We start from the raw sequence: 21,403 nt of genomic DNA on the forward strand, positions 1-21,403 counted from the left end.
GGCAAATTCATAGTTCTTTTTGGTTCAGGTCTCAAAGAAGTTTCTCAGAGTCGAGGTTCCAGGTCAGAAGAATTAACTTTATTGACAAGCAACAAAGTGAGAAGCCGGCTGGCCATCCGGACATCAGTGAGAAGCCGGCTGGCCATCCGGACATCCAAGGTTACAATGGCCAGTGTTCATGTCTTATACTTTTTCTTATCGCTAGGTGCCCAATGGGCACCCTCAAATCTATCTCTTCCCCTCTGTCACGCCTGTTGGCCTGTAGAAATGTCTTCTCTATTGGTCAAACCTCACATAACGGTGCTTTGTTTCATACAGTATTTTGACACTTTGCATTTTTTATGCATACTGGGTATTTTCCATTCTCTCATCCTTTTCAGACCTATTTTTTCATGCTTGTCATTTTCATTGCATCATACTTAGACATGAATCAAGGGAAAATTCTCCAACACCAATAAATAAAAACTGACCAGTATTAAAATTCTATCATTTTTTTCACATTAAAAATAAAACATTACAGTTCAAACAATCAAATATTCAATATCGACTGATTCTGATAAATTTTAATATAAACCATAACTGTTATGGTATACTGTGCATACCTACCTTTGACAATAATATTAGCCCGTGTTTCTAGATTGCCAGCATAGCATCTGTAGATGCCACTGTCTTGACTTGTGAGGTCATGGATCTGAAGTTGTACTACATTGCCCTCTTGCATCATTGCATACTTCTGTCCATTCTTTAGGAGCATTGCCCCCTTCTTCCACTGTATTGATACTCCGGGTTTAGAGAGCTCACAGCACAAGAAAGCCGTTTCACCTTCCTCTAATTCTTGGTTTTGAAGCTCTTCACGGAAAAACAAAGGGCACTCTGTGGTATCAGAGGAGAAGAAATAGTGGTAAAATAAATGTTGATTATGCAAATGCTTGTATTTAATGAATGGATCTTATAAAGTGCCACTGAATATTTTCACTAATTTACTGACATTCAGTTTATGCATAGATCAAATCCTCAAAATCAAATACAATATACATAGACAAGCAATTATTTTGGTTCATACCTTTCACAGTAATACTGGCCCTTGTCTCAATGCCATCGGCACAACACCTGTAGGCCCCACTGTCCTGACTTGTGAGGTCATTGATCTGAAGCTGTAGCTCACATCCATCCTGTTTCATCTCATATTTGTTACCCGGTCGAAGCAGAACTGCTCCCTTCTTCCACTCAACTGCAACTCCAGGTTGAGACAGCTCACAGCACAAGAAAGTAGTCTCACCCTCTTCTGCTTCTTGGTTTTGGAGCTCCCCACAGAAAAACAAAGGACGCTCTGAAATTAAGCAAAGAACCCTTAAGTACATGTGTAATTTTCAATAAATATTGTACAAATTCACTTTGTATACTGATTTGTAAAGAGTCAAGTTCTGATAAGAATAAGTAGTAATAATTTACAATAAGGTTAATGCATTAGTTGATGCATTAAATAACATTAACTATGAGCAATATATTTTTTACAGAATTTAGAATTTTACTTTATTAATGTTAGTTAATAAAATTACAATTACTCATTTCATGATAGTTCACAGTTCATTAAATAATGTTAACATATACAATTTTAATAAAAAAAATGTACTAGTAAATGTAAAAATTAAGATAACTAAATGCTTCAGAAGTATTTTTCATTGTTAGTTCATGTTAACTAACAGTTTACTAATGTTAACAAATGAGACCTTATGTAAAGGGTTACAGAATAAGCATTACAACGGGTAAATCTACCATAACAATTTCCTTCTATGAAACAATACTTTTTTGTGACCGACAACAACTGAAATATGGTGGACTAGGAGTGCGACTTGAAAAATAAAAGTAGGGAACTATAAATGTATCAATTAAAAAATAAATATTTAAATAAATCACAATTTAAAAATATGACAACACATACTAAAATTTATCAATTCATTTATTTTTTGGAATACAGTTAAATGTATCAAATATGATTACTATTACTATTAATAATAATGATAATAAATTATTGTTAATGTTATTACTATTATTAAAGTATGTATAAAATTATCAAATGGTGATAAATCAAGTTCAAATTAAATATATATATTTATAGTTATAATTTTCTAGTCTTTATAGTTAGAGCAAATGTGTTTCAAGCAGTTCCTACCTTTGACTGTAAGAGTAGCACTACTCTGCATGTCTCCTGTATCGCACATGTAAATCCCAGCATCTTCTTTTCTAACTTTGTGAATTAGAAGAATATTTCGTTTCCCATGTTTCAGAGGTTCATACTTTTCCCCGGGGAGCAGGGTTACATTATTTCGTTTCCAGGTTATAAGTGTGCAGGAGTCAGAAGTCACACAGCACAGGGTGGCAGAATCTCCCTCAAAAATGGTCATGTCTTTCAGGTTTTCTTCAATGAAAACTATAAAGAGAGAATGCACTTTAGAGTGTAAAGTTAAATCAACTCATTGCATTTGGTATACTTTTCTATATCAATACTGTATTTCTGCTGTTTACACTAAAATTAAATGTCTTACAAAAAATAAATTGAATCCTTACACTCACCTTTAGGTTTGCTGTTTACACGCAGATGAGCAGAAGTCTTTTCATTTCCCACCACAAAGGACACAACACCTGACTCTTCAGGTGTGGTCATAGTGAGCACCAACTGGTGTTCTTTGCCACAGATACTCATCTGGTTCATCTCGTTCTCCTGCAGTACATTGGAACCAAGCCACCAAACCCCGTCAAGGATGTTCTCGTGTGAAAGCTCGCACACAAAGCGGGCGCTCTCGCCTGCAGTAACCGTCAAGTCACGCAGTCCTTTCACAATCCTCACACGCTCTGTAAAGGTAACATTAACCGAATAAAGGAATGAACAGGAGTCCTTGAAATTCATTGTGTTTGAAAGCAAACTGAATTTTATTGTTGAATTTATGTAGGCTTGTTTTGATTTACTGTACCTATCACTCTGAGGGTCGTAGACGTCTTCTTGCCTCTGACGCTGCATGTGTACACGCCAGCGTCCTCCATTCTCAGTTTCCTGATTTCGAGCTCCTGAGTGGCACCTTTACGGTGGAGGGTATATCGCCCACCCTGTGTGATCTGATTTGCATCTTTTCTCCAGGTCACTGGGGCATTGTCGCTAGAGAGTAAACAACTAAACAGGACAGATTCCCCTTCTATTGCTTCTTGACTCTCAAGCTCTTTCTCAAAGAACACAGAGGCAGCAGCTGTGAGAGGTGTGAGAAGTGTGATCTCAACAACAGCTCAAAAGTATTTGGAGTATTTTGCAAATGAGAAATTGTGTATGTTAACTGGTAGAGTTTATGATATGAAATGACACTATGTGTGTATGATGCTGTGATTCATGAAGGGGTATCATACAGGGTTCATGAAAGGATCATGAGGGCATCAACAGTCGTGGAAATGGCAGAGATTCAGTTGGGGGACCCTAATTACAGAAACGGGGGGATTTGAAGATTTTTTTTCATCATTCTAGGGGAGTTTTATTTGACCAGATTCTATTCAAATGGAAATACACATACATTACCATTTAAAAGTTTGGTAAGTAAGAAATGTTTTGGAAAGAAGTCTCTCAAGGCTGCATTTACCAAAAATACAGTAATATACTGTAGTGAAATATTATTTCAATTTGAAATACTATTTCATTATATTTCATTACTATTTCACTATATTGAAAAAAATCTGTTAAATCTATAGCTATCTTGAGGCTACTGAATGGAAACTAAATCCTCTTAATTTCCCTTAAAATAAATATAACTGGTTTGAATGCCCCATGCCCCCCATAATTTCCAGCCCTGGGTATCATACTGTACATTGTTTACAGCACTGTTAAAATGTTGTCAAGATATTGGGTATAGACACAATGTTACCTTGTGTGAACTCAATGAGAAGGTCATTAAAGCTGCATTGGACCTACCCCTAACATTAACTTCAGCTGTTGTCTTCTGGTCTCCAACAATGCAGCTATATTCCCCAACATCCACAGGAAGGACATTTTTAATGCGTAATTCAGCAACCAATCCCTCCTGCTTGATCTTATATTTAGTTCCATTGCTGAGTTCCTCGTCCCCTCTCAACCATGTTACTGGTACCCCAGCCTTGGACAACTCACAGTGCAGAATAACAACACCTCCCTCAGGAGCCTCTTGGTTCTTCAGGTTTTGTTTGAACGTTACTGGCGTGGCTGAAGAGTAGCACATTAGCATGTTAGCTCATTGTGAGCGTAAGCTACAATAAAAGCTCAATTTTCTTTAAAACCTTTATCCATACCGAACACTCTGACTGTAGATTTGGTATTCTGCTCCCCACAAATGCAACTGTAGATTCCACTGTCTTCAGGCAAGGCTTTCATGACGATCAGCTCCCTTGTAACATCACATTCCCTGATTTGATACTTATACCCAGATCTGAGGAGCTCTTCCCCCTTTCTCCATTCAACAGGACATCCAGCTTTTGAGAGCTCACAGTGTAATACGAGTGTATTTTCTTCTTCAACTTCCTGGTTTTTCAACTTGACTTTAAAAGTGATAGGTGGAACTGGAAGCATCAACCAAAAGAGATATGTCCGATTATTTCACAACACAACCATGCAGGCCATCAAAGCACAGCGAAGCAGAAGACCATAGCACAAGAAGCAATAATAAAAAAACAGCAAGCCAAAAAAGACCAAAATGTGCCAAGCCGCCTCTGCATGCCTTACCCTTATGGGTTAGCTAAGCAGTTGTCTCAGAATCCTTGGTTTTACATGAATGGCTCCCAAGAATAGCAAGCCAAAAGTCTGTATGCCTTACCCTTAACAGTTAGCTCAGCAGTTGTCTCAGAATCCTTGGTTTTACATGAATAGCTCCCAGCATCACTTGCTTCAACATTATGTATGACCAGTTTGGTGAATGTTCCCTCTTGCTTCATTTCATACTTGTCATTGGGTTTAAGAATAATTCTTCCTTTTCTCCAGTCTACTTGAGTGCCGGGTTTAGAGAGCTCACAGCTTAACACAGCTTTACCACCTTCTTTAGTAACTTCGTTTTGGAGTTCTTGTTTAAAAGTGACGGGTAGAGCTATGAAAACCATGAAAAATGTGTTCAAGTTAAGTTTGAGAATGATTTGAAAGAGGAAAGCTATTACTAAAGAATAACAATATCTGATCTTGCAGTAGTAGAGCGTACCCTTGACTTTAACTTCTGCTGTTGTCTTTTCCTTTCCCGTAGTGCAGCTGTAGGAGCTGACATCTTCAGAGTTGACATTCTTGATAAGTAGTTCAGCAATCCTTCCCTCAGTCCTCATCTGGTACTTTTCTCCAACTCGCAGCATCTCTTCACCCCTCCACCATTTCACAGCGGCGCCCGGTTTGGAAAGCTCGCAACGCAAAGCAACAGTATTGCCCTCCACCACTTCTTGATTCCTCAAGTTTTGTTTGAACGTGATTGGGAAAGCTAAGAAATCATAAATATATTTGTGTCACCTAAGGAGAATATTTGACAAAATTGGCAATTATAAAATCGTTTGATTGAGTTTTGTACCATTGATTTTAACCGTTGCTTTGGATGTCTGATCAGGGCACACACAAAAGTAGTCTCCACTGTCTTCAGGTATGGCTTTCCTGATAACAAGCTCCATTTTAGTTGCAATCTGTCTCATCAGGTACTTTTCTCCAGGCTTAAGTACTTCTTCACCCTTCAACCACTCCACATCAGCACTGGCTTTTGAGAGTTCACAGCGCAAGGTGACGTTGTTCCCTTCTTCACCCTCTTGATTCATAAGTTCTTGTTTGAAAGTGATGGGGAGAGCTATACAAAGCAGATGTTCCATATCTGATCATGTTTTTGATAAAATCTTTTCATAGAATATTTCTAGCAAAAATTGGCTAATGCTCAATTACAGGAACTTGAATTTGAAAACTTCCTGGAACACATTCATACCATTAACTTTGATGGTGGCTTCTGTCTTTTGATCTTCACATACACATTGATAAACTCCACTGTCTTCTGGTTGTGCCTTCCTTATTAGCAGTTCAGCTTTTGCTTCTTTGTGTCTCAATTGATATTTTTCACCAGTCTTGAGCATTTCTTCTCCTTTCCACCACTCTACTCGAACTCCTGCCTTAGAAAGTTCACAGTGCAAAGTGACACTGTTCCCCTCCTGAGCTTCCTGGTTCTTCAGAGTTGCTTTAAAGGTAGCAGGGAGTCCTTCAGAAAGCCAAGAATTGAAAAAAAAGCCTGTTTTCATGTATTGAAAGTTATAGGCTCTTCAAAGTGTGAATGTTGTGTCTTCCCAAGTGTTACCAAAAACTTACCAGTAGACACTTTTTGTGCTCAATCAACTTTAATAACTACATCAGGCAAAGTCCTAAATAAATTGGGGTTCATCTATCATCTAAATGAATTGGGGTATATTTTATTTATGCATTATGTACACCAACACACTATAGCTCTTCATAACCAGCCAATGCTGTATTGACTTGGGCAAGATCCCGACAAAAGCTACATTTCTATGTTACAGTTTTTATCAACCAATATTATATGAAGGGATTTGTCATATCAATACTCTTCTGATGCCAAATATGGAGTGTAATTAGAGGGTATGAATTTAAACATCATGTAATGAAAATCCAACAGTGATTTATATCACTGTTGAGAGATTAATTAAACCTGTGCAGTGGGCTTGTGTAACGCCATGACAGCATGCTATAGACCTTAATCAGGGTAGCACCAAATTTAATTTTAGACAGGAATGAAAATAAGGCTGTGAGGGTTAGAACTTAGAAGTGCGTTCAACATGCTGATTGTTCAGTTGACCAAAAGTCTTTCAGAAAAAAAATTCAGAAGACAAGAACTCCCATTGACTAACAGTTTTGAAAGATGTGAGTAACAGTTTTGAACATTATGTGATCTAGTGCCTTTATATAGTGCCTGCCAAAGTAAAGACTGTAAGTCTATCCCTCACAACCTTGATTTCATCCTTGTTAAATTCAATATCGCATAACCTGACTAGGGTCAATAATAGCTGTGGAGGAAATGGCCATTTTAAATGAAATGTAAGAACTTGATCACTCAGAATCAAAAAAATCACATGGTCATGAAAATGAAATGCATATTAAATCCATAATATAAAAAATTCAGCAGTAATTTGGATATTACCTTGCACCATCAATTTGGCTGTTGATTGTGAGTCTTTGGTTTTGCAGATGTAATTTCCTGCATCATCCTCAACAAGATTATTTATCACCAGTTTGGTTAATCGTCCCTCCAGTTTCGTGTGATATTTGGCTCCAGGTTTCAGAATTACTCTACCTTTCCTCCATTCGACTGGAGCACCAGGCTTTGAAAGCTCACAGGTAAATACTGCACTTTCACCCTCTATAGACACCTGGTCCTGAAGCTCTCGATTGAATGTAATCGGAAGAGCTGAGAAAATATTGACATTTTTGGTCTTTTAATATAAACCATTACCTCACAAGCAGAAATCAGGATATATACGCTATCGTTCAAAAGTCTGTAAGATTTATGGTGTGTTCACACTTTTAGGTCAGTTGTCTTGGTTGTTTTGGTCTGGACCAAAAAAGAAAATAATTAATTTAGTTCTGGTTTGCTTAGTGTTCAAACTGTCATTTTTAACATTGAACTTAAAGATACAAAAAAATCTGTACCAGGCACAAAATATATGCGCAAAATATAAGAAGAAATATATAAATATTGAATTAGGGGTTGGGGTTTTATGAATGTATCTCTTAAGGGAACTGATTGTCTTCAGAAAAACTTTGATGGCATTTTCTTTCCCTCATATCTCCATATAAAGTAGTATTTATTAGCGCTTATTTGTGAACAGTTTACTTTAAATCCTATAATTAAATCTAATTTAAATAAAAAACGACTGCTCGTGCTACATGTGTGTACCATCTTTATCATCGTAATTAAAATGCAGTGGTGCATCTAATTTCAAATGGCTACAGATATTTTTTGTTTAAGACCAGTTTAAATTGTTATATAGCAAATAAACAAAAAACTAATTTGCTTAAACAAAGAAAAAAAAAGAAAAGAAAATGGCAACCAGTATTGGAATCAGCATGAAAAATCATGATCGGTGCACCACTACTGTTTTTATTTATTAAAAAAAAATGTTTTTAGCCCTGTTTTATAACATATGTCTTGAGATGGAACTTATTGAACATCCAAAATAATGCTGTGTGCTGGGCTAAACGCACTTGTTGTATGTTCGTACATACATATGATGCTATTTTTAGCAGCTGAGAACTCTTGAAGAGCTTATAAAACGTGTTGAGGAGTCAAAACAGCAGCAGGAATTCCTCTGTCACACACACACACAGATCTGCTGCAGACACTGTTCTGACACCTCTATCAAACTATATGGAACCAGATATGCTTGAGCATTAATGATTGTGAAATCACATCCAGTTTTTGTTAAATTTATATGTTGTTGGTCCTTGTTGAGTTCATATTTCAGTCGAACCGCACCAGAGTTCATTTGGAAGTGTTTACACATATTCAAATGAACTGCATTAACAGAGCAATCGCACTAGAGTTAGTTTTAATCAAACCAAAACTAGCAAGTGTGAAAACACCCTAAAATGACTCTTATGCTCATAAAGCCTGCATTTATTCGATCAAAAATACAGTAAATTTTGTAATATTGTGAAATATTATTGCTATTTAAAACAGCTGTTTTCTATATTTAAATGTTTTAAAATGTATTCCTATGATTTCAAAGCTGAATTTTCAGCTATTACTCCAGTCTTCTGTGTCACATGATCCTTCAAAAACCATTCTTACATGCTGATTTTGTGCTCAAGAAACATTTCTTATTAATATCAATGTTGAAAACAGTTGTGCTGCTTAATATTTTTGAGTTAATCGTTATAAAAAAAATGCAGGATTCTCTGATGAATAGAAAGTTCAAAAGAACAGAAATCTTATATAATACTATAAATGTCTTTACTGCCACTTTTGATCAATTTAATGCATCTTTGCTATTAAAACGATTACTTCAAAAAAATCGTAGTGTATATATTTTTAACATTCTTTAGACCTTACCTTTGACTTTCACTTCAGCTGTGGTCTTTTGGCCTCCAGTCACACAGCTGTATATTCCAGCATCTTCAGAGAAAATATTAGTTATTTCCAACTCAGCTGTCCTTCCATCCAGCCTCGTCTGGTACCGTGGCCCTGGAAGGAGCGGTTTATCTCCTCTCCTCCATTGCACAGGTACTCCAACTTTGGAGAGCTCACAGTGTAAGGTTATAGATTCCCCTTCAAGAGCTTCTTGGTTCGTAAGTTTTTGTTTAAAAGTAGCAGGAGCACCTGGGCAACCAACATATGTGTTTTATAATAACATCAATTTTGTATTAATAACAAAAACTCAATGAAACAAAACCTTACCAACAATTTTGATTGTAGCTTTGGTCTTTTGGTCTCCACAGACACATCTGTAGACTCCACTGTCTTCAGGCACGGCCTCACAGATGATCAGCTCAACTGATGTGTCTCGTTGTTTCATCTTATACTTCTCTCCAGGCTGGAGCAGCTCGTCTCCATTCCACCATTCTACTGGGACACCGGTCTTGGAAAGCTCACAATGCAATTTTATCATCTTCCCTTCCTCGGCCACCAGGTTTTTCAGCTTCTCTTTGAAAGTGACAGGTTGACCTACAGAACAAAAAGACACAAATAAGTACATCCTTATTTACTATTTATTCATCCTTATATTAGCAGTCAACATTAAGTGCGAGACAGTTTCGGACCAGCTGACTGCAGTCACTTGTCCAAACCAATGCTGAGTTGATACTATAAATAAATAAATAAATAAATAAATGAATAAATAAATATTAATTGATTTGACAGCCATTTTTATTCCTAGCAAATTATTAGTTATTATTTAATTATTATTGTTATATTATCTAACTGGATAAAATAGATTTTTGACAAAGTTTGATGACATGACATGATTATACCTGTATAATTTCTAGCTTGTTTCAAAATTGTACATAATATAAATATTTATACACACACACACACTGCACATACATGTACACACACATATACATACATTAACACACCTGTATATACTGTGTATAAAATCACTCTTACAAACAGCTTCTTAATAGCTAACACAAACTTTTTATATATGTTCTATATAATGTATAATATTAATAAACAATTAAAAAGAAATCAAAGCAGTAAAGAAATTAATTAGTGAACATTTTTGTAAAGTATACTTAATAAATATAAATATATATTTCTACATATATTTTTAGCAAATATAAAAAAAGCATTGTTAAATGATCACTATTTTGTTTTAGTGGCAGTGAAAAATTGGCAGGTCAAGAAACAAACCTACTGCCCTGACTGGGCAAGCATTAAAAAAAAAATCCTTATTTTGGATGATTGATTGACTAGTGAATTGAACTAGCTTACCACTAACAGTAATGTTGGCTGATGTCTGGGCAGTTTCACTTGTACAGCTATAGACTCCACTATCCTCTTGTGTCAAATTGAAAATCTTCAGCTCTAGCATGCAGCCTCTCTGCCTGATCTTGTACTTCTCTCCGGACTTGAGCAGGTTGTTCCCCTTTCTCCACTCAACAGGGGTGTCTAGTTTGGATATCTCACAATGTAAGATTATGCTGTTTCCCTCCTCAGCTATTTGATTTCTTAACTTCTGTTTGAACGTGATGGGTTGAGCTAAGGAAATATAAAAGAATACATAAGCTCCATTTTCAGCATTCAGAACATTGGAGAAGCAAAGTCTTTATATTCAACATCTTGTCTTACTTCGAATTTTGATAATAGCTTTGGTCCTTTGATCTTCACACACACAGATGTACGTTCCACTGTCCTCAGGCACTGGATTTCTGATTACCAGCTCCAGTATGGTGACTATGTGTCTCATCTGATACTTCTCGCCAGGACAGAGAGTTTGTTCACCTTTCAACCATTCCACAGGGATTCCAGCTTTAGAAAGCTCACAGCGTAATGTCACATTTTTACCCTCCTCTGTCTCTTGGTTCTTGAGCTCTTTAACAAATGATATAAGAACCGCTGGAAAAGAGGGAATGGTACAAGTGAAGCTACAAATCAAAGACAAATGTTATGAATTCATTTTCATAGTAATCAGTACCATTGACTGTAACAGTAGCCATAGTTTTTTGGTCTCTGCAAATGCATGTGTAATTTCCAGAGTCTTCCGGCATCAGATTGTGTATTGTAAGAGAAATGCAAGATTTCCTCTGCCTCATGTGGTACTTCTCACTATATTTTAGTGTCTCAGGTCCTTTGCGCCATACAAACTGGACGCCGGGTATAGAGTATTCGCACGTCAGCGTCACACTCTCTCCCTCTTTGGCCTCCTGGTTCTGAAGCGCTTTTGTAAACTCAGCAGGGATAACTAATGTGAAACAAACATAAAGATCATGTAATTTTAGAAAAAGTAGTAAAACTAAAACCTCCCATATGGTAGAATGTGGAAATGAGACATCTGAAATACCTTTAACAGTCAGAGTGGCTTTACTGCTAACCGATCCTGCATCGCACTCGTACACCCCTGTGTCACTGTCTTTCACATCACGGATGGCCAGCCTGGCCTCATTTCCAGATCGACTAACTAAGTACTTCGAGGAATTCCAGATTAAACAGCCATCTTTGTACCAAACAATATGACATGGCTTTGAGGTCTTGCATAACAGCACCAAACTTCCTCCTTCAATTGCTTCTGTGTCCTCCAATGCTTTAGTTATCGTGGGGCGTCTCTCTATTATTCAAAGAGGTTTATTACAAAGACATATTTCAGATTTATGTTGTACATTATTCTGATCTGCACTGTATTTTCTTATGTTTCACATTTTTAATTTTATGATAGACAACATAAAGACAAATAAGTTTACACATAAGCCTCTTTAAAACTCCTTTTTTGTTCTAAACCTCAAAGTATATATTATATATAACATTATGTATAATGAATTATATGTATCATGATCTATTTATAATAATAAAGCAGTAAAAGACATATTGACTAGTAGTCCCAAAATGCCTTCTTATGAGCATTATTAACGCTATTTCAAGCTTACAGTATATGCCACATGCATCTTGTCAAGTGTCATGATTTATAATAGTTACCCCTGACTAATAGTGACGCATATGATCTTTTGTCCCCAGCCTCGAAGGAGATGGTGCCGGTGTCTTTACGTGCAAGTTGTTTGAAGGTAAGAGTGTGGTAGCCACCAGGCATCATCTTGATCTCATTAAGATCATTAGTGTAGAGCAAGGTCTCATCCAGGTACCATTTAATGTCAGTGTAGTCACTTGGGCAGATCCGACACTTAAAGACAATGGTATCTCCTTCTAGACACTCTTTATCTTCTAGCTCATCCACAATGACCACTTTTTGACCTGAGAGCCAGATTCATATGAAAAATGCAATAGAAGCATAAAAACTTTTACAAAACTTTTTCATAAAGTGGCTATAAAATAGTTTTCCAGCACTTTGTTTTTAGCAACCCATCTCAGATTCATTTTTTAAAGGTATATAATTCTGAAAGAATTTTAAACAATTATGTTGTTTGGCTACCTTGAACTGTAAGTAATGCCCTGCTCTGCATTGTCCCAACGTCACAGGTGTAGACGGCACTGTCACTCTTCTCCAGACTGAAGATGGTCAGAGTGAGGACAACATCCTTTTTCTTCATCATGTACTTTTGTTCCGAGCTGAGCACCATCAAGCCTTTTAGCCAGTTCACAGTAGTGGCGGGCACCCTGGTTTCACACTCCATGATCACTGTGCCCTTTTCCTCTGCGCGCAAATCCTTCAGTTCCTTCGCAAATGTTTGTTGCAAGTCTAAATGCATTACGACAAAAGAGAGAGTAACAGTGTAAATGACATTCAGCAAAAATGAACTTGATCAGTCAATCACTGAAAGAGCAGTTGCACTGGGAAAAAATAATAAAGAAGTGTATAAAATGAGCCAACTCAAATTTATAATAGTGAGTAAGGAAGTATTTACCTCTGACATCTAATCTTGCCCTTGTAGCAATCCCATCAGCCTCACAGCAGTACTCTCCTGAGTCCATTATGGCTGCATTATGGATGATGAGCTTCACCAAATAATCCTTTTGGGTAATTTCGTATTTTGGGCTGACTCTAATTAGTCGCCCATTTTTCAGCCATTTAACTGTTGCATCAGGTTTGGTGATCTCACAGCTGAGCTCTGGATCTTCACCGGGTGTCGCTTTAACATTTAGCATTTCCCTAAATACTCTCACAGGCTTCTCTGAGAAAACAGAAGAGACAGAGTGTAAGCAATGCTGAACTTGGAAACTTGTATTATTTGCAAATTTAAACAATCACCTTTGACGAACAACATAGTCCTGCAACTGAGATCTTTGATGGTAAAGACCACTTCTCCGGCATCAGATATAATAACTTCCTGAATGCTCATTGTGTATTTGCGCCCCTTGTTAGTGACTATGATCCGTCCATTGCTGACAATCAGTTTGCCATTCAAGATCCACAATGCTTCATCGATAATATCATGGGACAGGATACACTCAAAACTGCAGTTTTCCCCTTCCAGCACAGTTGTTGTCCGTATGCGTTTGGTAATGGTAATGCGCAGGTCTGAAAAAAGTCCCTCAGTTTGAATAAAATGTATATTTTTGTTAATTTTTTCAATTAGATGAAATTTGAGATTATGGAACCTACCACGAACTATGACTTTCGCTTTAGTTTGGCTGCAGCCAATATCACAGCTGTACTCCCCTCCATCGTCTTTTCTCAGCTTGCGAATTATAAGAGTCAATGACTTTCCCACATGGAGAATCTCATACTTCTCACTGGCAGTCAGACTTTCACCATTTTTCCTCCAGACAGGAGTTACAGATGGCTTGGAAACCTCACACTGCAGAAGGACTTCACCACGTTCCTCACCTGCTACATCCTCCAGTGACCTGAGGAACACTGCTGGCTTCTCTAAGAGACACACATAAATGGCCGATATTAGAAATCTATACCAAAGAAAATGAACGCTCACTTTTGCATGCTAAAGTGAATTTAGGCATCACAACATTACAATGTACAGTAAGAAAGACTGAAAAATGTATGCTATAATGTGCTATTGAAAAAAATCTCTTAATAATAAAGGAGGGATGCTAAGGAACCCCTAAAGGGACATAGTGATAGAAAAAAAAACACGAGATGGAAGGAAAAATTATGTCAATGCAATTGAATTATCTCGCAAATGTTTTGCATTCCCCTGAGTAACTTTGCGCTCACTTGCAATTTTTTTTAGTTCTTTACGAGTAAAGGCACATTTTCTAAGGGAATGTAAAAGTTGTGCAATGTAACTCAAAGGTTTTGCGAGCAAACACAAAGTTTCTCTGGGGAACGCAAGAGAATGCAAATGCATTGAAATTTCCATCTCATATTTTTTCCATCACCATGTTCTTTTAGGGGCTCCATAATATGCTGGTTGGATAACTATGTCCCTAAACTATGGTTTAAAAATACACTGGAGAGTATTATAACACTGGATTTGAAAGGTTAGTTGATTACAACTATTAAAGTTGATTATGTTTGTGTGACCTGAAATGTGTTGTAACAGTATGTTTATTTTTTGAATAAAGTACAACTCATTTTATGCATGAACTTATAAATGGAAAGAAATAGTGCTCTTAAAGGGTTAAATCTCTTCCATAATTTATTGCTATTCCTTTACGAATGTGCTGTGCTGGGCATAAACAATTATATATCCGATATCTGCTGTAATTTCTTGTACATGTGTCTCTGCTTTGAATGTAGAGAATTTGGACAGCAGATAATTCAAAAATCCTGTTTTCTTAGTCCCATGGTAACTGAAAACCTTACCTCTGACTCTGAGGAACGCAGACTCGCTGATATCAAAGGTTTTGAATGTTACACGGCTCTCTTGAGGAGCGAGTCGCTTTAGAAACAGACTGTACACTTTTCCAGAATTCTGGATTTTGTTTATGTGGTTGGTGTACAGAACTCTGTCATTGAGAAGCCACTGGACACTGGGTGACTCTTGACTTAGTTCACAACTGAATACAGCAGATCCATCTTCCTCAGTCTCTACTTGCTCCAGGTGTCTTATGATCTTCAACCTTTTAACTGCAAGAAAATAAAAATTATTTCTAATGTACTGAATGTGTCTCATCTGTGCTCTAAAATGCTTCATGAAAAGCTACTCGTGCAAATGGAAGACTATACCAGGGAAGACAATGCAGATTGTGTCTTATTTTGATGATGTGTTTAAAATTTGCAGGTGCGTTAAACACCCTTATACTGTAGCTAAAAGCAGGTACCTTCCACACTGATTCTTCCTCTTGTCTCCGAGCCACCAGCGATACAGCGATACTCTCCTGAATCTGCTGCTTTAACACCCAGGATGGTCATCTCAACCCGGTTCTTTTCTCGCTTCATTGTGCACTTATTGGAGGCAAACAGGGGGGTCCTACCCTTGAACCAACGCACCACTCTGGGGGATGGACAGAACTCACAGCTGAGAGTAACTGACCCGTTCTCCTTCACCTCTACATCTGAAATGGGCTGTTTGACGATCAAAGGCCGCTCTATTAGGAATGTGTAGGAAAGCAAGAATTCATAAGGCACATTATTCACAAGCCATATAATACAAATGCATGGCTCTATGCTCTGATTTAGGGATGCACTGATATTAAATTCCTGATAAGATAAGCAGATTTGAATTTTTTTTTGGTATGGCCAATTAACGATAAATGGCTAATATTAAAATATATGACTAGTTTAAATTAATTCAAAATAATGTTGTCAAAAGTACTGACTTCCGACTACCAGGTCGGTACTAAAATGTTTAAAATGTGACTATACCAGCATTTCCCTCTAGCATTTTGAGCGCTGTTGAACGGATTCTTAAACACCTCTGATTGGCCAGTGTTCACGTGCTCAACATATATGTCTCTGATTGGCTATTGTGTTCACGAGCTCAACATGCATGTCTGTGATTGGCTACAATGATCAACGCTTCAATAACATGTTGTAAATAGACGCTCTTCACTGAGAGCTTACACAGATATTACACATGCGTCTGTCAGCGGATCTCTAATATATCCGCTGATAGAGACGCCTGCTTTCAAACGCTCCTGTGTGTATGTGTAAGCGCTTGGTGAAGAGCATCAAAGACGTCCATTAACAACATATTACAACGTGCATACAGGCGTGATTTTTGTGTTTACACGCGTGCAACAAATGCCGATGTGTGTCAAATCTTTGTAAAAAAATTCATTTTTGGAGCCAGTGCAAACGCGGCCTAAACACAAAAATAGTTGACATGAGCTTGCACAATTAAATAACCAATACTCTGGTACCAATAATAAAGAAAAAACTTGTCCGATAACTAATATGGCACCAATTTATTGTGTATCCCTACTCTGAATATTTGAGACTGACCAGATAATTACCTGTAACTGTGAGTTGAGCTTCTGACTTGCTCTTCCCCGAGGTGAACTGCACAATGCCACACATGCTGCTGTCAGTTTGGGTGAAAATAAGTCTGTTCGAGGTTCCTTGCCTCTCAATCCTGATTTCTGGACAGGGACATAGCATCTGCCCATTCAGGGTCCATTTTGGTGCCCTCTCTAATTTAATACTGGTTTCCACTTTAAAACGAGCCTCTTTAGGCTCCATGACCTCCACAGAACTGAGTCCTTTCAAAATGCTGATGACCTGCTCTGTAAGATAGATCAAATATCCAGTGCATAAAAGTCTTAGCTAACATTTTAAAAGGATAGACTAACTGACTAAATTAATAAAAGTAGACTAAGAATGAATCTGTTATATCAATAATAATATTGAAACTGCATAAGTAAACTGTATTTAAATTATGATTAAATTTAAGGGAAAAAATTACTTCTCACCCTCTACAAACAGTTGGCAGGATGTCCTCTCATCAACAGCATCACAGATAAAGGTGTCTTCATCTGAGGAGCCCACATCATCTATGATGAGCTGTCTGTACACACCTTCACTGATAGTTTGGTACTTGCCATTTGGCACAATTTCATGGTTTCTTCTGTACCATTTAACCACAGCATTGTCACGGGAGACCTGACACTCCAGCAAGGCACGGTGTTTGTACATGGCAATCTTCACCCTCAGGGGCTTCAAAAACTGAACTGGAAGCTCTGCAATGATCATCCTTGGTAAATTCAAACACAATTGAAGAAATTTTCAATGCAATGCAAAATCAAATGCGATGCTCTCATTTTTACCTTTAACTCGTAGTGTTGCTGTTGAAGAGACCCTCTCGGCAGTGAATCTGATTTCACCAGCATCTTCTGGTCTGACTGATTTATAGGTCAGGGAGTGTATTTTACCTGTTTGTAAGATTTGATCAAATTTGAAAGAGCTGCTGAAAATTATATTCTAAAAAAAAATATTATCATTTTCAATTAAAGACCTTTTCGGTCATTCTCAAAAAAATTTCATATTCTGACATTTTTTTTCTTTTTCTTTTCTTTTTTTTTCTAATTATTTAACACTAGTATCTAATTTAAATTAACTAAATGGAAAATGTAAAGGTAAATACATTTTTCAACATTGTGCACAGCTACATACACAGCTTTTTGAATTTTAAAAACAATAAAGAATACAAGTTTTTAACATTAAAAACATCAATGGAAAGAAATCAAGGGACAAATTGTTTTTTATATCAAATACTTATTTTGTTTTGCGTTTTTGCAAACTTGTTATAGTGCATTAATGCTTAATTTGTTTTGTTTTTTAAATCAACAAATAAATATGCTAGACAAAGGAGATAAGGACTTTTTATGCACTTGACAAACTCAAATATCTATTTTTTTAACATGCAAACCTATATAGCATAAAACTATGTAATTGAATACATGTTGGGTTAAATTATAGGATTATGCTTTTTCATATGAAGTTTGAAATCACTTTTTCGTGCCTAAAAAGTCAGGTGAAATGTTTGTTAGCATATTTTGAGAATGACCCAGTTATGAACATAATGACATCCACCAGAAGTCATAGTGTCACTAAACTTTTCACACATACCCTCACATCTTATTTTAATATTGTCCCTTGCTCTCAACCGGCTGTCGTCCTTGTACCACATCCCATCCACATCTTCCCAGTTGACCTCACAGATAAATGTCACACTCTCCCTCTCGGTCACACTGGCATTCTGAAGATCCTTCACAATCTTTATATCCCTGGCTGAGAAAAAGGAAACAGGAGAGTAGCAAACTACTATCACAGGCAGCTTGTTTGGCAACATTTAAAATGTCAAAAACCACTTCTCTACTGTAAATGTACATTATCCAAAATATTTGAGATCTGAGGCTTCCCTACCACTATAACACAGATAAATTACTTTATATGGCATTAACCCTCAAAAGCCTACTGTATCATATTTCATATGCAAATTTCTAAGGCCTTTAAATAAACATGATCAAATCTTTGCTAAAAAAAAAAACTGTTTTACACAATCTTCTGTCATCTTTTTTCTAAAAATTCTAAAAAGTCCCCCTTCAGGTTGTGGTAAATGTCTTTTTTTCCTCTGAAATCTTTACTTCTTTTTTATATAAATCTTTACATTTTTTTTAAGTAAATTTAAAAATAACTTTTAAATTGTTTGTAATATTTCAAGATGAACACTTGTTGGACTGAAGCAACTTAGGTTTAACTTGATTATCCCTACATCACTTTTTTTTTTTTAATCAAGTTATAATATTAGTATCAAATACTGTACATCAAATTTGATACTGTACATATAGTCCACATTACACACAGTATTAAGAATCAATGGTATATACATTTTTGAACAGGGTAATTTTTATAAATTCAGCTTTTTTTTTTGTCTTGTGGAATATATGTAAACATCTTTTATGTAAACTATCTTATTCAGTACAGTACTAAATCAAAAATAACATGCATATTGTATTATCCCTCTTATTTTGTTAAAATTAACATTTTGAAGATTCTGCAAGGGGTGTGTAAACTTATATATTCTAAAGGTTCAATAAACTGTTACATTTAAAAAAAAATAAAAAAAATTCTGACCATTAGTTTTTTATGTCAGGCTTTACAGGGTTAAAGACAGGTTGCACATTGGTGGTACCTGTGACTGTCAGCATAGCAGAGCTTTCGATCCCTTCAGCCTTGAAGCTGATGACGCCCATGTCAGAAACCGTGACACGCGTCAGGGTGAGTGTGTGTCTTTTCCCTTGTGTGGAAATTCGACACACAGGCCTGGATTTAAGTGGGAGTCCATTCCTGGTCCATTCACCCTGGACGTACGCATGACTGAGGACCACTTCAAATGTACAGACTTCTTTCTCACACAGCATCACATCCTCTAGCCCTTTCACCAATTGAATTCTATTCACTTTAGACAAAAATAGAGGAGTTTTCAGTGTTTCTTTTTTTGTAACAAATACTGCTGTACTACGGATCCCCCAAAGTGACATTTGCGGGGGAAACCTAGCTTTTGCACGAGCACGACAACTCGCCTTCTCATGTTTTCTAGCTTTCCTTTGATCGTGTTCGCGCCAAAACTCAGGTGAATGTCTCAGTCAGAGTCCCGCAAATGTCACTTAGGGTCTTCTTCGCACTGCTAGTATAAAATATATCATGATGATATACAAATATTTAGAATGCTTGATTAAGAAATTATTCTTACATGCCATAGGAACTTCAGTATTAGCCTACTCTCACAAGCCTTTAGGTACGGCAAGCAACTTCAAGTTTTTTACTCCAGTTGAACTCTACAAAAAAAAAGTGTTTTTTGTTATTCATGAGGACTGAAAAAGAAATATGCTTATTGTTGTTGTTATTTCCGCATGTGCATAATTTTTTTTTTTTTTTTTTTTACCTAATTAACAATGCATGTCTAATTTGATAAACACTCCTGTGACAGAAACCGATCTTAATAGTGAATACAACCTGTGGTTGGCTAAGAAATATGAAACAGACAGAAATGATTTTTTCTTACACTCTGTGTAGGCCTAATTAGTTAATAACTTGGCAATGCACTGATGTCTCTGCCATTCTAGCTTATATGGAGAGGTTATGTCCATATGTGCAGTGCAGATACAACTGAAGTTTGTCTAAATCAAATAAAGTCAGACTAACTCTGCACACTTCTTTCTCACATTACAAACAAGCGCCTCTCCCAGTTGTTGCAGTATGTCTCAATTGCTCAATTAATAGTTGGCCTCAAGTGTATATAATGCTTTGAAACATGACACCATCCTTGCATCCTTGAGATTAAAAACATGGAATAAATAATGAATTTCTTAGCTTGCTTGCATTAATCAGATCAAATAAAAAAAATTGGGATCTTATAAAACTGGAGTAATTACATTACTTTGTTAAGACTTTATCAAATCGTTTGCTGTTGTTGATCATGCACCAGAAAACTAGGTATTTAAACAACATTTTGAAATCAGTCATGAGAAAAACATTCATACAGACCAGACATTATAGGGAAGAACAAACGGATCTTCCATTCCACTCACCATTAGCTGAATTTGACATTTCCCTCACATTAAAGTCCATAAAAGACCCTTCAAACCATAATATTTGAAACTAATAACAAAAATACCAGAAAACATCAAAGTCCGCCTAGGCTTTTCTGAAGTTCACGTAAATTCCTTCAAGATTATCCTCCAAACTTTGACCAAAGATACCCAGGTCAGTGTGCTATCCACTGTTTCCCTTGGCAGACAAGCAGCTGAAAGTGTTTTTCTTTTTTTTTTCAGCTTTCCCAAAGGCTAATACCAAACAGCTGACATATCTCCAAAATAGCTGTGCGTCATTATAGACAAAGATAGAAACATCTTGGCTACATGGAGCAAGTCCTGCCTGTTTGCATTGTTTTCATCCACAGATAACCAACCATCTACCTTTCACAAAGGATGGTTTGGATCATTAGCCTATTTATTATATCTCTTAATTGACTATATATACCTTAACAAATTCTCAGGCTTGATTCAAAGTTGATTCCCAGTGAATGAATGTTTCCTTTTATTGATTAACGTTGTGCTGACCAGAAGTTATTCACAGTAGCAGGTTTGTGAGTTCATGAATCATATTTCTCTGAGAGATGCCAATACAAATGAGTTGGAAAGGTCACGGGAGATTAAAAGTTCCTGTTATTCAGCTGTGAAATCACTTGTTAGATCTGAATGCCCTGAAAGACTGTCCAGTCCTGGTAAGGGGCATTCAAGCTGTCATGTTAAAAGAACAGGATTCATTCTGACAACTAAAGAAGTCTCAACATACAGGTACATGTTCTCAATTGACAATTCAAGAATTATTTTTAATTTTAAATTTGTCTATTAAGCAC

The 21,403-nt window shown here is 36.6% G+C and overlaps 2 protein-coding genes across 2 annotated transcripts in view; one reads left to right on the plus strand and one right to left on the minus strand.

The window, feature by feature from the left end:
- Window positions 1–20,775, minus strand: part of obscna (obscurin, cytoskeletal calmodulin and titin-interacting RhoGEF a) — a 46,566-nt gene extending 25,791 nt beyond the window's left edge. The window contains exons 1-31 of the mRNA XM_082188472.1: window positions 20,574–20,775; window positions 19,175–19,441; window positions 18,109–18,270; window positions 17,307–17,411; window positions 16,953–17,219; window positions 16,497–16,766; window positions 15,363–15,629; window positions 14,905–15,168; window positions 13,744–14,010; window positions 13,390–13,659; window positions 13,046–13,312; window positions 12,613–12,879; window positions 12,162–12,434; window positions 11,533–11,796; window positions 11,167–11,433; window positions 10,821–11,087; window positions 10,464–10,730; window positions 9,429–9,695; window positions 9,084–9,350; window positions 7,173–7,439; window positions 5,955–6,221; window positions 5,556–5,822; window positions 5,202–5,468; window positions 4,827–5,093; window positions 4,306–4,572; window positions 3,953–4,219; window positions 2,973–3,242; window positions 2,575–2,853; window positions 2,174–2,431; window positions 1,064–1,330; window positions 607–873 (exon numbers count right to left, since the gene is read on the minus strand). Of these exons, the coding sequence (XP_082044598.1) occupies window positions 607–873; window positions 1,064–1,330; window positions 2,174–2,431; window positions 2,575–2,853; window positions 2,973–3,242; window positions 3,953–4,219; window positions 4,306–4,572; window positions 4,827–5,093; window positions 5,202–5,468; window positions 5,556–5,822; window positions 5,955–6,221; window positions 7,173–7,439; window positions 9,084–9,350; window positions 9,429–9,695; window positions 10,464–10,730; window positions 10,821–11,087; window positions 11,167–11,433; window positions 11,533–11,796; window positions 12,162–12,434; window positions 12,613–12,879; window positions 13,046–13,312; window positions 13,390–13,659; window positions 13,744–14,010; window positions 14,905–15,168; window positions 15,363–15,629; window positions 16,497–16,766; window positions 16,953–17,219; window positions 17,307–17,411; window positions 18,109–18,270; window positions 19,175–19,441; window positions 20,574–20,613 (7,795 nt within the window). The 5' untranslated portion in view covers window positions 20,614–20,775. The remainder of the gene's footprint in view (window positions 1–606; window positions 874–1,063; window positions 1,331–2,173; window positions 2,432–2,574; window positions 2,854–2,972; window positions 3,243–3,952; window positions 4,220–4,305; window positions 4,573–4,826; window positions 5,094–5,201; window positions 5,469–5,555; window positions 5,823–5,954; window positions 6,222–7,172; window positions 7,440–9,083; window positions 9,351–9,428; window positions 9,696–10,463; window positions 10,731–10,820; window positions 11,088–11,166; window positions 11,434–11,532; window positions 11,797–12,161; window positions 12,435–12,612; window positions 12,880–13,045; window positions 13,313–13,389; window positions 13,660–13,743; window positions 14,011–14,904; window positions 15,169–15,362; window positions 15,630–16,496; window positions 16,767–16,952; window positions 17,220–17,306; window positions 17,412–18,108; window positions 18,271–19,174; window positions 19,442–20,573) is intronic.
- A 498-nt stretch (window positions 20,776–21,273) lies between these two features.
- Window positions 21,274–21,403, plus strand: part of alkal1 (ALK and LTK ligand 1) — a 28,096-nt gene continuing 27,966 nt past the window's right edge. Inside the window, exon 1 of the mRNA XM_082188521.1 lies at window positions 21,274–21,341. The gene's annotated coding sequence lies outside the window, so the exon portion shown is untranslated. The remainder of the gene's footprint in view (window positions 21,342–21,403) is intronic.

The sequence above is a fragment of the Leuciscus leuciscus genome (genome assembly GCF_965113295.1).
Source record: "Leuciscus leuciscus genome assembly, chromosome: 13".
NCBI lineage: Eukaryota > Metazoa > Chordata > Actinopteri > Cypriniformes > Leuciscidae > Leuciscus > Leuciscus leuciscus.